The sequence below is a fragment of the Oncorhynchus masou genome, chromosome 31, assembly GCF_036934945.1.
Source record: "Oncorhynchus masou masou isolate Uvic2021 chromosome 31, UVic_Omas_1.1, whole genome shotgun sequence".
In the NCBI taxonomy this organism is placed as follows: Eukaryota; Metazoa; Chordata; class Actinopteri; order Salmoniformes; family Salmonidae; genus Oncorhynchus; species Oncorhynchus masou.
The window spans coordinates 81,864,931-81,884,365 of NC_088242.1; the positions used below are offsets into that span (position 1 = coordinate 81,864,931).

The following is a 19,435-nucleotide window of genomic DNA, read 5'->3' on the forward strand; positions in this document are numbered from 1 at the left end:
TTCCACAAACTTTAGTGACACCAGGATGCATTTCAGGTTACTAGGTAGGGAGAAAATGGCGAGAGAAGAGAACAGATGCAGAGAGAAAGGAGGTGAGGACAGGCTTGTCTCTGTTCTGTAGAGGTTCATCTACCTGAGTTCCCGGTGGTCTGCTTCCTCCAGGCGTTGGGGTTGGCCGAGGAGTTACTGCTGCTGCCCTTTGTCCCCTGCACCGGGCGCATGGCATGCTTACCTGGCCTGCTGACCAGCGACGCTGCGGTCACAGCGTTCTGCAGCTGCTGAGAGGACGTGGAGAACGAGTGAGTGACACCGCGAGACCCTACCACCTGCTGCACACTACGGGACATCTGACCAGAGCTCTGAGAGAAGGGAGAAAACAGGAACGTTAGTAAATAACCAATGTGTTCACAGACTCAAAAAGTATGCCACAGTTTTCTTCTTCTTCCAGGAATCAAAAAATGTACACCAGACAAGCTTCCCCTTCCTTATGAGTTGGTAGTGAGAGTAAAAGTATTTGGTTTTAAATATACTTAATTATCAAAAGTAAAAGTATAATCATTTCAAATTTCTTACATTAGGCAAACCAGATGGTGCCATTTTCTTGTTTTTTTATTTACGGATAACCAGGGGTAGACTTCAACACTCAAACATCATTGCAAATTAAGCATGTGTGTTTAGTGATCAGAGGCAGTAGGGATGACCGCTGATGTTCTCTTGATAAGTGTGTGAATTAGGAAATGTTACTTTCCTGCGAAGCATTTAAAATGTAACGAGTACTTTTTGGTTGAAGGGAAAATGTAAGGAGTAAAAAGTACATACTTTTTTTTAGGAATGTAGTGAAGTAAAAGTTGTTATAAATAGTGAAGTACAGATGCCCCAAAAAACTACTTAAGTAGTACTTGAACATATTTTTACACCACTGGTGTGTAGCGTTTGTGTTGTGTCCCACTGCTGACCTGCTTGATGGAGGAGTGGTGGCGGGCCATAGGCGTGCCTCTATGCTGCTGGAGCTGGAGCTGGGCTCTCGCCTGCTTGTACTGTTGAGACACCAGCATATGCTGCTGCTGCTCACTCTTCATCCTTGAGGAAGAAGAGGGCATTTTGGAGACGGGGGAGGCGGCCTGCTGGAGGATCCGCTGCTCTACTTCCTGCTCCTGCTGCAGGGCCTTGACGAAAGCCGCCTTCAGACGGTTGGTGTGCTGCGCCTTCAGGGCCTTCTTGAGGTTGGACGACATGCACTGGTCGCACAGGACGGGGCCGCTCTTCTCCGAGCGCCAACACGACGTGAAATCCGTCTTGCACTGGGCGCAGGTGTGCGGCTCCATGGGGATGGGGGTCACCGGGGCCACTGACTGACCCTGTTTCTTGCCTGAGTGAAATACCAAAAAATGACATGTCAGTATTATGTACCTTAGGCCTATATCCATCCTGCCCTGCCTATCTAAGGTCTTCGAAAGCCAAGTCAACAAACAGACCATCTTGAATCCCAACGTACCTTCTCCGCTGTGCAATCGGGTTTCCGAGCTGGTCACGAGTGCACGTCAGCCACGCTCAAGGTACTAAACGATATCATAACCGCCATCAATAAAAGACAGTACTGTGCAGCCGTCTTCATCGACCTGAACGAAGGCTTTCGACTCTGTCAATCAATCACCATATTCTCATTGGCAGACTCAGTAGCCTCGTTTTTCTAATGACTGCCTTGCCTGGTTCACCAACTACTTTGCAGACAGTTCAGTGTGTCAAATCGGAGGGCATGCTGTTCGGTCCTCTGGCAGTCTATGGGGGTGCCACAGGGTTCAATTCTCGGGCCGACATTTTTTTCTGTATATATCAATGATGTTGCGCTTGCTGCAGGGGATTCCCTGATCCACCTCTACGCAGACGACACCATTCTGTATACTTCTGGCCCTTCCTTGGACACTGTGCTATCTAACCTCCAAACGAGCTTCAACGACATACAACACTCCTTCCGTGGCCTCCAACTGCTCTTAAACGCTAGTAAAACCAAATGCATGCTTTTCAACCGTTTGCTGCCTGCACCCGCACACCCGACTAGCATCACCACCCTGGATGGTTCCGACCTAGAATATGTGGACATCTATAAGTACCTAGGTGTCTGGCTCGACTGTAAACTCTTCTTCCAGACTCATATCAAATCTAGAGTCGGCTTTCTATTCCGCAACAAAGCCTCCTTCACTCACGCCGCCAAACTTACCTTAGTTTAACTGACTATCCTACCGATCCTCGACTTCGGCGATGTCATCTACAAAATAGCTTCCAACACTCTACTCAGCAAACTGGATGCAGTTTATCACAGTGCCATCCGTTTTGTTACTAAAGCACCTTATACCACCCACCACTGCGACCTGTATGCTCTAGTCGGCTGGCCCTCGCTACGTATTCGTCGTCAGACCCACTGGCTCCAGGTCATCTACAAGTCCATGCTAGGTAAAGCTCCGCCTTATCTCAGTTCACTGATCACAATGGTAACACCCACACGTAGCACGCGCTGCAGCAGTTGTATCTCACTGATCATCCCTAAAGCCAACACCTCATTTGGCTGCCTTTCCTTCCAGTTCTCTGCTGCCTGTGACTGGAACGAATTGCAAAAATCTCTGAAGTTGGAGACTTTTATCTCCCTCACCAACTTTAATCATCTATCTGAGCAGCTAACTGATCGCTGCAGCTGTACATAGTCCATCGGTAAATAGCCCACCCAATTTACCTACCTCATCCCCATACTGTTTAAATTTATTTACTTTTCTGCTCTTTTGCACACCAGTATCTCTACATGCACATGACCATCTGATCATTTATCACTCCAGTGTTAATCTGCAAAATTGTAATTATTCGCCTACCTCCTCATGCCTGTTGCACACAATGTATATAGACTATTATTTTCTTCTACTGTGTTATTGACTTGTTTATTGTTTACTCCATGTGTAACTCTGTGTTGTTGTCTGTTCACACTGCTATGCTTTATCTTGGCCAGGTCGCAGTTGTAAATGAGAACTTGTTCTCAACTAGCCTACCTGGTTAAATAAAAAATATTAAAAAGTAAACTTTTCAAATAGAGCAAGGTGCTAGAATGAGAAGAACCCATGGCAGCCAACAAACAACTCACTAAGAGATTAGCTAAGATTACTACTGCCACCATAAAGACCTTGTGCTGACGCAAGGAATCAATATGTTTGATTAAAGCATAAACCCACCCCGTCCCAGTGTGTCCAGCAGATTCTGCACCACCTCCTCCAGGCCCATCAGGTAGATGAACTCGTTGTTGGCTGCTGACGGCAGGAAGTTGCGCTCGGGCGAGGGAGGTTTTGGAGGAGGGATCTCCAGCAGTGTCTTCTCCAGCTGCTTACGCAACGCCAGCTTGGCGGCCGCCTGGCGAGCAGCCGGGGACTCGTTGGCCTGGACCGTGGACACACCACTGCCCATCGCAGACGTCACAGATGAGCCCTTCTGAGAGCCCTGGGAAACAGAGACACGCTCACTAGTCAGGATGAAATTAGATGAAGAAATAGTGCTGTTGGGAGTCCAACACCGTGGGGATGCATTTCTGAAATGTTCGTTTTGGAAGAGGACTTAATGTAAGATGCTGGCCAGTACACTGGTGACCTGGCAAAAATGTAGTAATGTTTCTGACTGACCTGGGTGATAGAGTGTGTTCTGACCTGTGGTATGTTGACCAGGACGTTGGTGTTAGGGACATTGGCCACCCTGATAAGGCCCTGCTGGATGACCCTCTGACCCTGCACCTGGACGTTGGGGACCGAGGCCCTGGGGGCCAGCAGCAGGGGAGGGGGGGCCGACCCAGAGTGCTGCTGCTGCCGCAAGGACGCGATCTGCTGGGGAGACACCGCAATGGGCTGACAACGTTACACACACACACACACACACAGCAGGAAATAAGGAGAGGAGAAGGGGGAAGTGGAGTCACACACAGGGAGAGGGACAGAGAGAGGAGAGTGTAATGTTTACTGTTAATTTCTAGTTGTTTTTAGTTGATATTGTTTTGCGGCTTCTCACTGCCAAAGCCCATTGAATTGAAAGGACATGGAGAGAAAATATGTCAATATCCATATCACTGTCAAATTAATTTACTGGAATAGACTGACAAGCACACTGCATGTAGAACCAACTAGTATTGTGCATTTAGTATATTACTTAGAGAGAGTTCACTGCCAAGGAAAGTGTTTTACAGCATGAAAGTAGCAGAAAAACATGAAAAAAATACACGTAGATGTAGAATTCATATTAATAAGTCACATTGCACAAGACAACAATAAAATAAGTTTAAACAGTAATCACCAGAGTATAAATTACCTGTGCCCCTCTGACGAGGGGTGGCATGACAGTCTGGGAGTTCAGTTTGGACGGGACGTGCTGCCCACCCCGGACTAATGGAGGAGGGATCACTATGCCTGAGCTACGGCCTGACAACACCTGGACACAAAACGACACCAGGGTTTAAACTTTACACAACCAAATCAAATTGTATTCATCGCATACACAAACATTTAGCAGATGTAATTGCGGGTGAAGCGATATGCTTGTGCTCCTCGCTCCAACTGTGCAGAAATATTGAACAATACACAATCTAAAAGTAAAAGAATGGAATTAAGAAATATTAGGACGCGCAATATCGGAGTCCAAAGTGTGTGTGTATACATACACTACCAGTCAAAGTTTGGACACAAACTTATTCAAGGGTTTTTCTTTATTTTTACATTGTAGAATAAGTGACAAAATTATGAAATACCACATGGAATCGTGTAGTAACAAAAAAATGTTTCTCAATCAAAATATGTTATATTTTAGATTATTCGAAGGAGCCACCCTTTGCCAGCTTTGCACATTCTTGGCATTCTCTCAACCAGCTTCAACTGGAATGCTTTTCCAACAGTCTTGAAGGTGTTCCCACATATGCTGAGCACTTGTTGGCTGCTTTTCCTTCACTCTGCAGTCCTACTCATCCCAATTGGGTTGAGGTCAGGTGATTGTGGAGGCCAGGTCATCTGATGCCGCACTCCATCACTCTCCTTCTTGGTCAAATAGCCCTTACACAGCCTGGAGGTGTTTGTCCTGTTGAAAAACAAATGATAGTCCCCCACTAAGTCCAAACCAGATGGGATGGCATATCACTGCAGAATGCTGTTTTAACCAGCATGGCTACATGTGCCTTAAATTCTAAATAAATCACAGACTGGGTCACCAGCAAAGTACCCCCACATCATCACACCTCCTCCATGCTTCACGGTGGGAACCACACATGGAGATCATCCATTCACCTACTCTGCGTCTCACAAAGAAACGGTTGCTGGAACCAAGAATCTCCAATTTGGACTCATCAGACCAAAGGACAGATTTCCACCCGTCTAATGTCCATCGCTTGTGTTTCTTGGCCCAAGCAAGTCTCTTCTTATTATTGGTGACCTTTAACAGTGGTTTCTTTGCAGAAATCCGACCATGAAGGCCTCATTCACAGAGTCTCCTCTGAGCAGTTGATGTTGAGATGTGTCTGTTACTTGAACTCTGAAGCATTTATTTGGGCTGCAATTTCTGAGGCTGGCAACTCGAATGAACTCTGCAGCAGAGGTAACTCTGGTTCTTCCTTTCCTGTGGCGGTCCTCAAGAACGCCAGTTTCATCATAGCACTTGACAGTTTTTGCGACTGCACTTGAAGAAACTTTCAAAGTTCTTAATTTTCCAGATTGACTGGCCTTCATGTCTTAAAGTAATGATGGACTGTCATTTCTCTTTGCTTATTTGAGGTGTTCTTGCCATAAGGTGTACTTGGTATTTTACCAAAATCGGGCTATCTTCCTTATACAACCCCTAACTTGTCACAACAGAACTGATTGGCTCAAAACGCATTGAGGAAAGAAATTGCACAAATTAACTTAGCAAGACTGTAAATTCAAATGCATTCAAGGTGCCTACCTCATGAAGCTGGTTGAGAGAATGCCAAGAGTGTGCAAAGCTGTCATCAAGGCAAAGGTTGGCTACTTTGAATCTCAAATATATTTTCATTTGTTTAACACTTTTTTGGTTACTACATGATTCCATGTGTTATTTCATAGTTTTGATGTCTTCACTATTATTCTACTATGTAGAAAATAGTAACAATAAAGGAAAACCCTGGAATGAGTCGGTGTACCAAACCCTTGACTGGTACTGTATATATAGATATGATGTATAATAATTATGGACAGTATATTGATAGAAAATGCAGTCTATCTGAAGAATATGTAGGATAGTATATTCTAGTATATTCTATATATATAGAATAACGTATATACATAGATGAAATGGGTAAAACAGTATGTAAAGATTATTAAAGTGACCACATGCTCAACCCATACTATGAGGGTTGACTCCTAACGCAAGATCCACATGTAATTCAGACTTAAGTAAATCATGATTTAATGGAAATTAGATTTGACCATGAAAGCATCTTTTGATGATACCACATGATCACTTGACATTTGCTGGCAAGTGGCCAGTCCCTTTCACATCATATTCAATCAATCGTTCTGGAAAGACATATCGGGTAGAGGCAAAACAGAGCCATGTCACATCAGCTGTTGTGTCCCAGCAAGATGCAAGTGATTACTTCTGACAGCTCGGTTGAACAGACACACTGATAACAAGCTAGTACAGAGAGCTTGAATGTGCTTAGTGGTTGAATGGATACACTGATATACAATCACAAGGAGTGTGAATGTGCTGTACATCCCTCCCTTTGCTTATTAAAGCAATAAGGCATGAGGGAGTGTGGTATATGGCCAATATGCCATGCCTAAGGGCTGTTCTTATGCACAACCCTTAGCCGTGGAATATTGGCCATATACAACAAACCCCCGTGATGTCTTATTGCTATTGTAAACTGGTTACCAATGTAATTAGGGCAGTAAAAATACATGTCTTGTCATACCCGTGGTATACTGTCTGATATACGATGGCTTCCAGCCAATCAGCATTCAAGCTCGAACCACACAGTTTATAGATAGATATATCCCCTCTGTAAATTGTATATTCCGACTGTAATCAGCCTATACTCCAGAGTTATGTGTAGAGAGAGAGTTTATTAGTCACACGAACAGGGTTGCAGATGTGAATGAAAATCTTAAGCTTCAAGCTCCAACAGTGCAGGTCAAAGGGAAGTGAATGAAAAAGTAAAATTAATAATAACATACATATTTACAACCAACATGATAAATTACCATTGGGGTGGGGGCAGTGAAAATGTCAGTTGAGGGGGGTGGGAATATCTATAGGGGGAGAAGTGGGAGGGGGGATCGGTAGGAAGTCCAGGAGGGGGACAGGGGGAGCAGTGGTCTGACTAGTGGTGGCTATTCAGCATGATAAATGTCAATTGGGTGGGGGCAGGGTAAATGTCCATTGAGGTGGATATTGTGTATGATGTCCAAGTAGACTCGTGTCTTTATTCTGTTTGTATATTGTCTATTGCTGGCAGCACCACATTAAGGCAAATTCTGGGTATATGTATAAAACATTTTTTTTAAAGGTGATTCTGATAATAGCAGTAATGTAATGACTTGTATAGTAGCGGTGAGCAGTAGCTGTCTGTACCTGTAGTGGTCCTTTGCCTGATGCGATGCTGCCTCTGACCAGAGGTGGAGGAGTAGCCACAGAGCCAGAGGTTGGCTGGAGAACAGAGGGAGAGAGAGAGAGAGAGAGTGAGTGAGACCAGACAATCGATGGCAAGCTTTGTGCGTCTGTGTGCGCGTGCATAGTGCATTTGGAAAGTATTCAGACCCCTTAACCTTTTCCACTTTTTGTTACGTTACAGCCTAATTTTAAAATGGATTAAATAGTTTTTCTCCCCTCATAAATCTACACACAATACCCCATAATGACAAAGTGAAAACAGGTTTTTAGACACTTTTGCACATTTCAAAAATAAAACAAACTGAAATATAATATTTACATAAGTATCCAGACCCTTTACTCAGTACTTTGTTGAAACACTTTTGGCAGCAATTACAGCCTAGAGTCTTCTTGGGTATGACACACAAGCTTGGCACACCTGTATTTGGGGAATTTCTCCCATTCTTCTCTGCAGATCCTCTCAAGCATTGTCAGGATGGATGGGGAGCGTTGCTGCACAGCTATCTTCAGGTCTCTCCAGAGATGTTTCATCGGGTTCAAGTCCGCGCTCTGGCTGGGCCACTCAAGGACATTCAGAGACTTGTCCCGAAGTCACTCCTGCGTTGTCTTGGCTGTGTGCTTAGGGTCGTTGTCCTGTTGGAAGGTGAACCTTGCCCCCAGTCTGAGGTCCTGAGCAGGTTGTCATCAAGAATCTTTGTACTTTGCTCCCTTCATTTTTGTCTCGATCCTGACTAGTCTCCCAGCCCCTGCCACTGAAAAACATCCCCACAGCATGATGCTGACACCACCATGCTTCACCGTAGGGATGGTGCCAGGTTTTCTCCATACGTGACGCTTGGCATTCAGGCCAAAGAGTTCAATCTTGGTTTCATCAGACCAGAGTATTTTGTCTTTAGTCTTTAGGTGCCTTTTTGCAAACTCCAAGAGGGCTGTCATTTGCCTTTTACTCAGAAGTGGCTTGGGTCTGGTCACCATAAAATGCCTGATTGGTGGAGTGCTGCAGAAATGGTTGTCCTTCTAGAAGGTTCTCCCATCTCCACAAAGGAACTCTGGAGCTCTGTCAGAGTGCCCATCAGGTTCTTGGTCACCTCCCTGGCCAAAGCCCTTCTCCCCCAATTGATCTGTTTGGCCGGGCGGCCTGTTAGGAAGAATATGGTGGTTCCAAACTTCTTCCATTTAAGAATGATGGAGGCCACTGTGTTTTTGGGGACCTTCGATGCTGTAGAACTTTTTTGGTACCCTTCCCCAGATCTGTGCCTCAACACAATCCTGTCTCGGAGCTCTACGGACAATTCCTTCAACCTCATGGCTTGGTTTTTGCTCTGACATGCACTGTGAACTGTGGGACCTTAGGCACATTAGGCCAACCTCAGGCACATTCTCACAGGGTGTAAAACAAGCCTCACCCAAGGACGCTACACTTGGCGTCACAACCAAGTCCTTAAAAACCTTGCGTCCGCCCTGGAGGACAAGCGAGCTGCCACCAACTCCCTACCACCCACAGCAGCATCACACTCCTTACGGACAAACTTTGTCCGCGAAGGGGTTAAACCACCGAAGAGCGGCTCTACACCATTAGAGCGAGACCAGCTGCGCTTGGCCCGCGACTGGAAAATGCTAGCTGACATTGGCCGGCAACTTGTGTTTCCTCCGGAGATCGCAACCACCACACTAAGACCTGACATGGTGCTCTGGTCCCGTTCACTCAATAAGGTCTTCATCATTGAGCTCACAGTACCCTGGGAAAACTCAGTAGATGAGGCTTATGAGCGAAAACATCTGCGCTATGCTGATCTAGCTGCCGAAGCACGGCATCATGGCTGGAACACAGAAGTCCGACCAGTGGAGGTGGGCTGCAGAGGTTTTGTGGCAACATCTACAACCAGACTGCTTAGAGACCTGGGAATTAAGGGCCAGAGCCAGCGTTCGGCAATCAAAGCTGTATCAGAGGCGGCAGAAGGCAGCAGTCAGTGGCTCTGGATGAAGAGGAAAGACCCCAGCTGGGCCCCGAAGTGAGAGGGCCAGGAGGTATGCGGTCAACAATGCTTGACTCAGGGAGGAGGACGCCCTGCCATGCATAGTCCCATGGGATGTTGGCTATCAACAACAAGGCAACTCCTATGACTAATTGGGAATGGGACGCAAGCGTAGGATTGATCACCCTGTCGCTGGCCGCCTTTGGGGAGGGTGTATAGTGTGAAAGGCCGAAACACCCTAGGAACCAAAGGTACACTACTGACGATGCGCTCCCCAAATTTCACCACGTTCACTGTTTATTAACTCTTGGAAGTGCTTGCACAACGAATAGTAACATCTCATCCTGTGTTCTTGGAATCAGGTGTGTGCCTTTACAAATCATGTCCAAGCAATTGAATTTACTACAGGTGGACTCCAATCAAGTTGTAAAAACATCTCAAGGATGACCAATGGAAACAAGCTCAATTACGAGTCTTATAGCAAAGCGTCTGAATACTAATATAAATAAGGTATTATTTTTTTCAAATATATTTTTTAATACATTTGCAAAAATTTCTAAAAACCAATTCTGGCTTTGTCATTATGCGGTATTGTGTGTAGATTGATGAGGGAAAAAATAAATGTAATTCATTTTAGAATAAGGCTATAACGTAAGAACATTTTGAAAAGGTACAGGGGTCTGAATACTTTCTGAATGCACTGTATGTGTGTGTACGTGTGTGTGTTTGTTTAGATACCTTCTGTAGAGTGCTTTCCTTCTGGATCTGGCTGTGTCGTAGTTTCTTCAGCAGCACCAGCTTGGCCTCCTGGAGTCTCAGCTCCTCCTTCAACTGTTTGATGATACGCTCCCTCTCATCTGGGCTGCTCTTCTACACAAGGGAAGACAGCAGGGGATCATACACACAATTACATTAGAATTGATTTGCATCCATGATGGATGAAGACGCATTGGGAGTAGCACAAAGAGAAGAGTCGTTCTCTGTGTGCGTGTGTGTTCGTACCCTGAGCAGGTCAGTGTCTGTCTTTCTGTAGTAGTTCAGGCCGTTCACAATGGGGATGGACAGCTCGTTGTCTGACAGCACTATGACATCATTGTTTGGTGACAGGGGCTGCCTCTCTTTCTTTACGTCACTGGAGAGAAAAACAAAAACGAAATAACTAAACTCGACTTTACTAGTAGGAAAAAATAAGACATTGAAAGCAAAGATGATATGGAAAGCCAAACCCCCTTTCCTCACGCAAATTCATTTGTGCGTGATCATACAACACTCATTAATCATATTACAAATGATGGCCACAATGGCCAGTATACAAACAGACAGAATCAGCATTCGTCCAGTAGAGGGCGGTAAATGATAACTTTTCAGTGATCTACGAGTGAGTGGATAATGTTGGGACACCAAAGTCAATCTGAGATTCATAGACCCATCATACTGGAGTGGGAGCTCTGTTCACAGCCCGGTCTGAATAAGAGCCTTCCTCTTCATATCTTTTCACTGGTATGGTAGTGTCAGAAACTTGGGCCAAAAGTAGTGAGTTTATGACCAAGTTGTAGGCCCAACCTCCGAGATTACATCTGGCCTCATTGCTTCCTCCATGGCTGTAGCTAGCTGTTGTTTCCTCCAGCCTGAGGAGGACAAAGGGGAGCAGCGGTATGTAGTGTGGAGCCTGTGACAGAGAGGCCGACGGAGATGGAATGCTCGCCCCCCCCCCCCGACACAGCAGGCGTCCCGCTCGTACCCTGTGGGTGGAGTTGGTGACTCTTGGTAGGGACAGTAGCTGTGCCTGAGGCCCGGTATGTCAGGGACCCACCCCTCCCAACTGCTGACACCAGAGTCGCAGAGCAGAGGCCTACGGAAGACATTGGAGGGGAAAGCGAGAGGGGAGAGGGGAACGTGGCTAGGACCCAGCCTATTGTATACACTCTCACTCACTCATTTACTGACCGTGTGTCTACGGTGCAGAAGGTAGGGCACTCAACAAGGGCACAGTCTCCCTGGCTGGTGCAAAACATCCCAGATCCCTACTGTGGTAACAGGGCTGATGCCTGGTTCAGTTTAGAGGGGAGGCAGAGGGAAATACAGTAGCAATGATTCAGTCACACCATCCACAGCTGGTTACTCAGGGGCCATGTAAAGCAATGGCCCACGTTGTGCAAAGAGTAAACTGATGGATAGGGAGTCAGACACACACACAGTGACCTAACCAGGAGAAACTCTTAGCCCTGGCAATGGGCAAAGTGAGGGTTATTATCTGTGGTGACAAGGCGATCTCCTCCACCCTGAAAGCTGATTAGACAAGCATAAACAAAAGCCATGTACCTGGTTACATAAGATCCAGAACCTCACTGCTTCTGTTTCTACTAGCTACTGCTTCTCTGAAACACTCTGCAGTATTGACTTCCACTGAATTAGTAAACTTGTGGGAGCAAAGTATCAGGTAGAAAAAGTGCATTCCTTCAAACCACTACTCGTGAAACTGGACAGAAACGTCATCAACAGTTCTCTCTAGCTAGTCTAATAAGGTCTATCTGGCCAAAATAGTGTTTTTAAAAAATATATTTATAATTCAAATGAGAGTGGAATGCAATGCTTATTCTAGCCTTCGCACCCTGTTTATGAAAACAGTTGGATCAAAATTCTAGATCTCCTCTACAGTGCAAACACTACAGGTTCAATAAAAAAAACATTGAAACTTTAGCAGTAAAGGCTTAGGGTGATGCAAAGGTGACAAGGGAAAACTTCTGCAGTACATAAAAGGTCCTTCCTTGGAGGCTAGCTTCCTTTCTCACTACTGCCCTCACCTCTAGTGTATATTAATCACTCTACAGAGTGAAGAGAACGCGTGACATCAGGCATTTCCCTGCCCTGGTCATGTGACACACCCACCCAACAACAGCCCCTCCTTCCCCCAACTGCTCCTTCCAATCTCCAATGTGGAAACCATGGCAACGGCCAGCTGCAACCAGTTTGTGACAGTTTGTGACCTTCATTTTGTGTGAAGTGAGGCAGAGTTCAGGTGCTGGAGAAAATGGAGGCAGTCAGCCGGAGCCTCAAACTTTTCAAAATGGGGGCAGGCCACCCTGAACCGAGGGAGTACAGACATGCACTTCCTGTGTGAGAAGCCCACTCACTAGCTAGTGCAGACAGTAGTTCAAACACACACACAGTAGTTGTCAAGCAAATGTCCCTTTCCAGTCAAAACAAAGCAGTAGAATAATCTAATCACCTAAATAGACCCTGTACAGACTCAGACACAATCCATCATATTGTAAACATGCACCACAGGCCAGATGGGAAAAATAACAATTTAGACCAACATTCGAAAATGAAATGTAAATCCAGAGTGTGACGGTAATACTATTAACAAAAAGAGAGTGTCTGAGGGTACCACAGTTCAGTTAGGACTGGTTCAAATTTACAGCTAGATAGAGTGTAGGCTACCGCAGTGTGTGTGTATGATCAGTTTGTTTCACCTCTTGGATGTGGTCATATCTACAGGCCTGTCCCCGGTCTGCACCTCCACTTTGATGGTAGCCTTAACCTCACCGGTCTTCAGGATGCTCATGCTGCCCACCTTGGCTGTCTGCTCAGTCTTCACCACATCTCCTCCTCCACCCACAGCCACTAGAGCTATAGGTCCATCTGCTGCAGGTAGCAGGTCACAGTTCTCCAGCTTTACCTTCTTACTGGCCAGCTCCCATCCAGGGCTGCCAGGGGCAACCACATCCCTCTCCAGGGCCCGCTTCCGGCTGCGCGTCTGACGCACCGCCTCCTCCGACATCACTGCCTGGGATAAAGAGAGACGGGGGTTAGAGATATGGATAAACACACAGGTCAGTGTCTGTGGACAGCATAGTTTTAGTAATGACGCACCGCCTCAAAATGAGTTGAAAGTTCAACACTGGCTGATAAGGAGTGTGGTCGTGCAATATAAACAATGAAAACAGCACAAATCAAACCTAAATGCCCATCAGGGCACCATATCAGTGGAGTGTGGACTGTGGTAGCAGGCTGGGTATTAATTCCTCCAGCTGTACTGGGGGGGTGGCTCTGTCTGACTGACCTGACTGCAACACAGTCTCTGAGTGCCTGTTCCCCAGATGCTGACCCAATTCCCCCCTCATTAGCATAATAGAGGATGTAGAAGGGAGACCCACTCAGCTCAAACACCAGCTTCACCCACAACTATTACATCGCACAACACCATAGATAAAGCATCACTCAAACAGACATGCAAATATCTCACACACAAACGCAGGTTATGAATTGAAACAAGAATCAAAAGTGTGACCTTGAAAGTGTGTGCGTTCTGGACTAGAGTTGAGGTACAGGGAAACCTATTCTTATCTCCTTTCAAACGGTCTGACTTTTAATAGAATTGTCTCATCTCTCCCCTTATAGAGGTTCTAAACAATCATTGGGGCAGCCACTGTATACCTGTGTACACACTAGAGGTTGACCGATTAATCGTAATGGCCGATGAATTAGGGCCGATTTCAAGTTTTCATAACAATCGGAATTTTTGGGCACCGATTTTCCAATTATTTTATTTTTTTACACCTTTATTTAATCTTTATTTAACTACGCAAGTCAGTTAAGAACACATTCTTATTTTCAATGATGGTGGGTTAACTGCCTCGTTAAGGGGCAGAACGACAGATTTTCACCTTGTCGGCTCGGGGGATCCAATCTTGCAACCTTACAGTTAACTAGTCCAACGCAATAACGACCTGCCTCTCTCTCGTTGCATGGAGACTGCATGTTACGCAAATGCAGTAAGCCAAGGTAAGTTGCTAGCTAGCATTAAACTTATCTTATAAAAAACAATCAATCATAATCACTAGTTAACTACACATGGTTGATGATATTACTAGATATTATCTAGCGTGTCCTGCGTTGCATATAATCTGACTGAGCATACAAGCATCTAAGTATCTGACTGAGCGGTGGTAGGCAGAAGCAGGCGCGTGAACATTCATTCAAACAGCACTCTCGTGCGTTTTGCCAGCAGCTCTTCGTTGTGCGTCAAGCATTGCGCTGTTTATGACTTCAAGCCTATCAACTCCCGAGATGAGGCTGGTGTAACCGAAGTGAAGTGGCTGGCTAGTTAGCACGCGCTACTGGCTCTGAGCCTTGGGGTGGTTGTTTCCCTTGCTCTGCATGGGTAACGCTGCTTCAATGTGGTGGCTGTTGTCGTTGTGTTGCTGGTTCGAGCCCAGTGAGGAGAGGGACGGAAGCTATACTGTTACACTGGCAATACTAAAGTGCCTATAAGAACATCCAATAGTCAACGGTTAATTAAATACAAATGGTTCAGAGGGAAATAGTCCTATAATTCCTATAATAACTACAACCTAAAAACTTCTTACCTGGGAACATTGAAGACTCATGTTAAAAGGAACCACCAGCTTTCATATGTTCTCATGTTCTGAGCAAGGAACTGAAACGTTAGCTTTCTTACATAGCACATATTGCACTTTTACTTTCTTCTCCAACACTTTGTTTTTGCATTATTTAAACCAAATTGAACATGTTTCAATTATTTACTTGAGGCTAAATTGATTTTATTGATGTATTATATTAAGTTCAAATAAGTGTTCATTCAGTATTGTTGTAATTGTCATGATTACAAATACATTAAAAAAATAAAACAAAATCGGCTGATTAAATCGGTATCGGCTTTTTTGGTCCTCCAATAATCGGTATCGGCGTTGAAAAATCATAATCAGTCGACCTCTAGTACACACTTCTCCCATCAGATAAAGAAAGCTGCTGACTCAAGGTCTTTTTCATCCACTGTGACATCAGAGCAGAGCTCCACATGACCCTTCCCAAGATTCCATGGGAGACATGAAGCACTTCCCTGAGAACTGGTTTAAACCGGTCTGTGGTTTTAATCCCTGGAGAAACCAACTGGCAGCGGGAGAGGCCACAGCCGCCTGCAACTGGGGAGGGAGGGAGACAGCGTCGCCTGGATTCCAAAACACAAATGTCTGCCAGCGAAAAGGCCACTGAAACTTTTACACAGACAACTGAAGGACAAAAAAAAATCTATATCACCGAATCGATCACCATCAATAGGAATCCACGTAGCCTATAAAGTCGAATTGAAACTGAAATTGTAACTTTATTTTGGTGTAGATCCAACCATTTAAAACACTGATTGCCAATGATCATCGCACCGAAGCAAAACGGACTCATTCAGAAAAACAGAACAGCACCAACTTAGTTGGGGTCTCAACTTAATGTTGAGAGTTAGAATAGTAGAATACACAAGGTGCAATTTTGAAATGTTATTGTGCATCAGTAGTCTTTCTTTTTACATCAGTCATTGACAGTCACTCATTTAGCCCATATCAGCTAAACATGTTTAATCTAAACTTGTGATCATGGTCGAATTACCAACCCCGGGGGGGGGGGAGTCCCCATTGATTTGGTTAAACACTCTCACTCATATCATTAAAAACCATTTCTCTCCACCCTATTCCAACATGTGTAGACTTGCAGGAAATGAGTTATACAATTATTATATTTAATTATATCCACCCCATGGCAAAATGTGTAGAATTGTAGCCAACTTGCTTTAAAAATGCAAAATGTTCCCTACGGCCCATGGCAAAATGAGTAGAATTGCAGGAAATTAACTATAACACTAAAGAAATGACACTCCGCTGTCAAGAGGGGCAACGCTAAAATGTTTTGCACAGAAGTTAACAAACTTGAATAATGTGACATAGCATGTAGAAATGTTGAAACTGTTCGCAAAACAATGTCCATACAGGCTAGAACACTTTACAATGCAAGAAGATACCGGTAACATCCAGCTTTGTAGCTCAACTTTCCTTGCTATGCTAGCTGACAGTGAAAGCTAACATCAATTGACTACCCTAGTACTTTGTGATAATATGCAAACCATAAACACAAAATATACTGATTTTAAAGATGAGTGCCACTAAAAACTTTATTCATTCACTTACTCGGTCTCTCTCACATCTCTCCAAAAGAGTATCTATTGCCTATGCTCTGTTCATGTCATTACTGGTTAAAGAGACAGCAAACATTTTTATAAAAGCAGCTACTTCTATGCAAATGTTTTTGATCACTACAAGAAAATAAGTCCCAAATGGAAGGGAAACAGATTGTTTGTAATCAGCCAAAACAAGCTCAATAACTTAATGCATGCACAGACTCCTATTGAATATGGATTTAAATCAAATCTTATTGGTCACATACACATATTTAGCAGACATTATTGCAGGTGTAGCAAAATGCTTGTGTTGGTAGCTCCAACAGTGCAGTACTGTGGATAGGCCTAGGCTACAGTACATCTATAGAGATTTCCCACACAAATAAATGATTGCCATTGCCTTTTTTTTCAGTGATATTGTTTCGGTACCATTTTTGTATCAAGTATCGTGATGGTATCGATTATTGTGATACTAAACCTGGTATCGAAGTCAAAATTCTGGTATCGTGACAACACTACTTAGAGCCCCCAAAAGACTGGCTCTGACTGCATGTGTAGCAGTGTTTCCATTAGCCAGTAATAACCAGCTTTTGCCAAAAATAAAAAATTAAAGCTGATAAATAAAATTGGCACAGGCCAATTGTCTGGAAGAAAAAAATATCCAATTGCAAAAATTATGCTTTTTTTGCCTATTCATTGATGAAAATAGTCAATGTAAATACATTTGACCGGTTATGCTTATCGGTGTATGGGTTAATTTGCAGAATTTAGTGGAATTCAATTGGTGCGTGTGTATTTTCGTTAGTCGTTATTATTCTTATTTATCACCCGTGCACAGCATACAGATACAGACCCTAGCTTATGCGAAAAATCTGTCAGACAACATGAAAGCTGCTGCTGCAGCGTCTGTTGCTGCTGGAGTGAAACGTGCTTTTAAATCAAATCGTATTTGTCACATTCGGCGAAAACAACAGGTGTACCATTATATGGTTACTTACGAGCCCTTTCCCAACAACAGAGTTAAAAAGCAGGAAAAAATACATATCAAATTTGCACAAAAAAATAAATCAATAGTAACACAAAATAATGAGGCTATTTACAAGGACTACCGGTACTGAGTCAATGTGCAAGGGTACGAGGTAGTTGAGGTAATATGTTTTATAAGCCCAATCATTGCCCAACAATTCTAAATACAATCTAATATTAAAAATGGTTTTGATAGTAGCTCTTTTTTAAGGATGGCTATCTTTATTTCTCAACTGGCAACTGAAGTGCACTTCCCATTCCAGTGTTTATAACGGTAGGCAGGCTTCAGTGCGTCACACACCACTTTGCAATGAGCTGGAGGCAGTACGCATTTTGAAAACATATTTAAATTGTTTGAAACCTGAACATTTTACTACATATCTTGAGGTCTTTGCCTCGCTTCAAAGTAGCCTAGCCAAAATACGACCAACCGTAAAAGCAATTTTTTAAAGACAACCATATGCCATTGAAACCAGCAGCCTATTTCCCTCAATTTTTAGAATTGTCCAGTAGCCAAAAGGCACAATCCTTATCATATTAGCAACCCATGCTAGGTTGTTGCATCTTTAGACGTCCACGGATATTTTCATCTCTGTCAAAAAACCTCTCCCATGTGCGGTGCGAGTCTGACAAGTGTTTTTCCACTAACAGCATTATGGAACGAACATTCACGCACGTAGCCTTCTGCCTTGTGCGAATTGCTGTGCTTATAATGTGGAGAAATAATAGTTAATCAATATTAAGCTAAAACGTTCTGATCTGTTGCATCAGCCTCGTTTCAAAAAATATATATACAGTGCCTTGCGAAAGTATTCGGCCCCCTTCAACTTTGCGACCTTTTGCCACATTTCAGGCTTCAAAGCATAAAGACATAAAACTATTTTTTTGTGAAGAATCAACAACAAGTGGGACACAATCATGAAGTGGAACGACATTTATTGGATATTTCAAACTTTTTTAACAAATCAAAAACTGAAAAATTGGGTGTGCAAAATTATTCAGCCTCCTTAAGTTAATACTTTGTAGCGCCACCTTTTGCTGCGATTCCAGCTGTAAGTCGCTTGGGGTATGTCTCTATCAGTTTTGCACATCGAGAGACTGAAATTTTTCCCATTCCTCCTTGCAAAACAGCTCAAGCTCAGTGAGGTTGGATGGAGAGCATTTGTGAACAGCAGTTTTCAGTTCTTTCCACAGATTCTCGATTGGATTCAGGTCTGGACTTTGACTTGGCCATTCTAACACCTGGATATGTTTATTTTTGAACCATTCCATTGTAGATTTTGCTTTATGTTTTGGATCATTGTCTTGTTGGAAGACAAATCTCCGTCCCAGTCTCAGGTCTTTTGCAGACCCCATCAGGTTCTCTTCCAGAATGGTCCTGTATTTGGCTCCATCCATCTTCCCATCAATTTTAACCATCTTCCCGGTCCCTGCTGAAGAAAAGCAGGCCCAAACCATGATGCTGCCACCACCATGTTTGACAGTGGGGATGTTGTGTTCAGAGTGATGAGCTGTGTTGCTTTTACGCCAAACATAACGTTTTGCATTGTTGCCAAAAAGTTCAATTTTGGTTTCATCTGACCAGAGCACCTTCTTCCACATGTTTGATGTGTCTCCCAGGTGGCTTGTGGCAAACTTTAAACAACACTTTTTATGGATATCTTTAAGAAATGGCTTTCTTCTTGCCACTCTTCCATAAAGGCCAGATTTGTGCAATATACAACTGATTGTTGTCCTATGGACAGTCTCCCACCTCAGCTGTAGATCTCTGCAGTTCATCCAGAGTGATCATGGGCCTCTTGGCTGCATCTCTGATCAGTCT

At 44.1% G+C, this 19,435-nt stretch overlaps 1 protein-coding gene across 6 annotated transcripts in view; it reads right to left on the reverse strand.

The window, feature by feature from the left end:
* Nucleotides 1–19,435, reverse strand: part of LOC135524552 (transcriptional repressor p66-alpha-like) — a 51,393-nt gene that overhangs the window by 3,020 nt on the left and 28,938 nt on the right. The window contains exons 2-10 of one of the 6 annotated variants that reach the window (XM_064952186.1): nt 13,094–13,407; nt 10,620–10,749; nt 10,356–10,487; nt 7,603–7,677; nt 4,333–4,452; nt 3,657–3,851; nt 3,216–3,477; nt 957–1,369; nt 134–359 (exon numbers count right to left, since the gene is read on the reverse strand). In XM_064952186.1, coding sequence (XP_064808258.1) covers nt 134–359; nt 957–1,369; nt 3,216–3,477; nt 3,657–3,851; nt 4,333–4,452; nt 7,603–7,677; nt 10,356–10,487; nt 10,620–10,749; nt 13,094–13,401 — 1,861 coding nt within the window. In that variant the 5' untranslated portion in view covers nt 13,402–13,407. Of the gene's footprint in view, nt 1–133; nt 360–956; nt 1,370–3,215; nt 3,478–3,656; nt 3,876–4,317; nt 4,453–7,602; nt 7,678–10,355; nt 10,488–10,619; nt 10,750–13,093; nt 13,408–19,435 lie in introns of all 6 variants that reach the window. The other 5 variants (XM_064952184.1, XM_064952185.1, XM_064952181.1 and 2 more) reach the window with 5 other exon arrangements.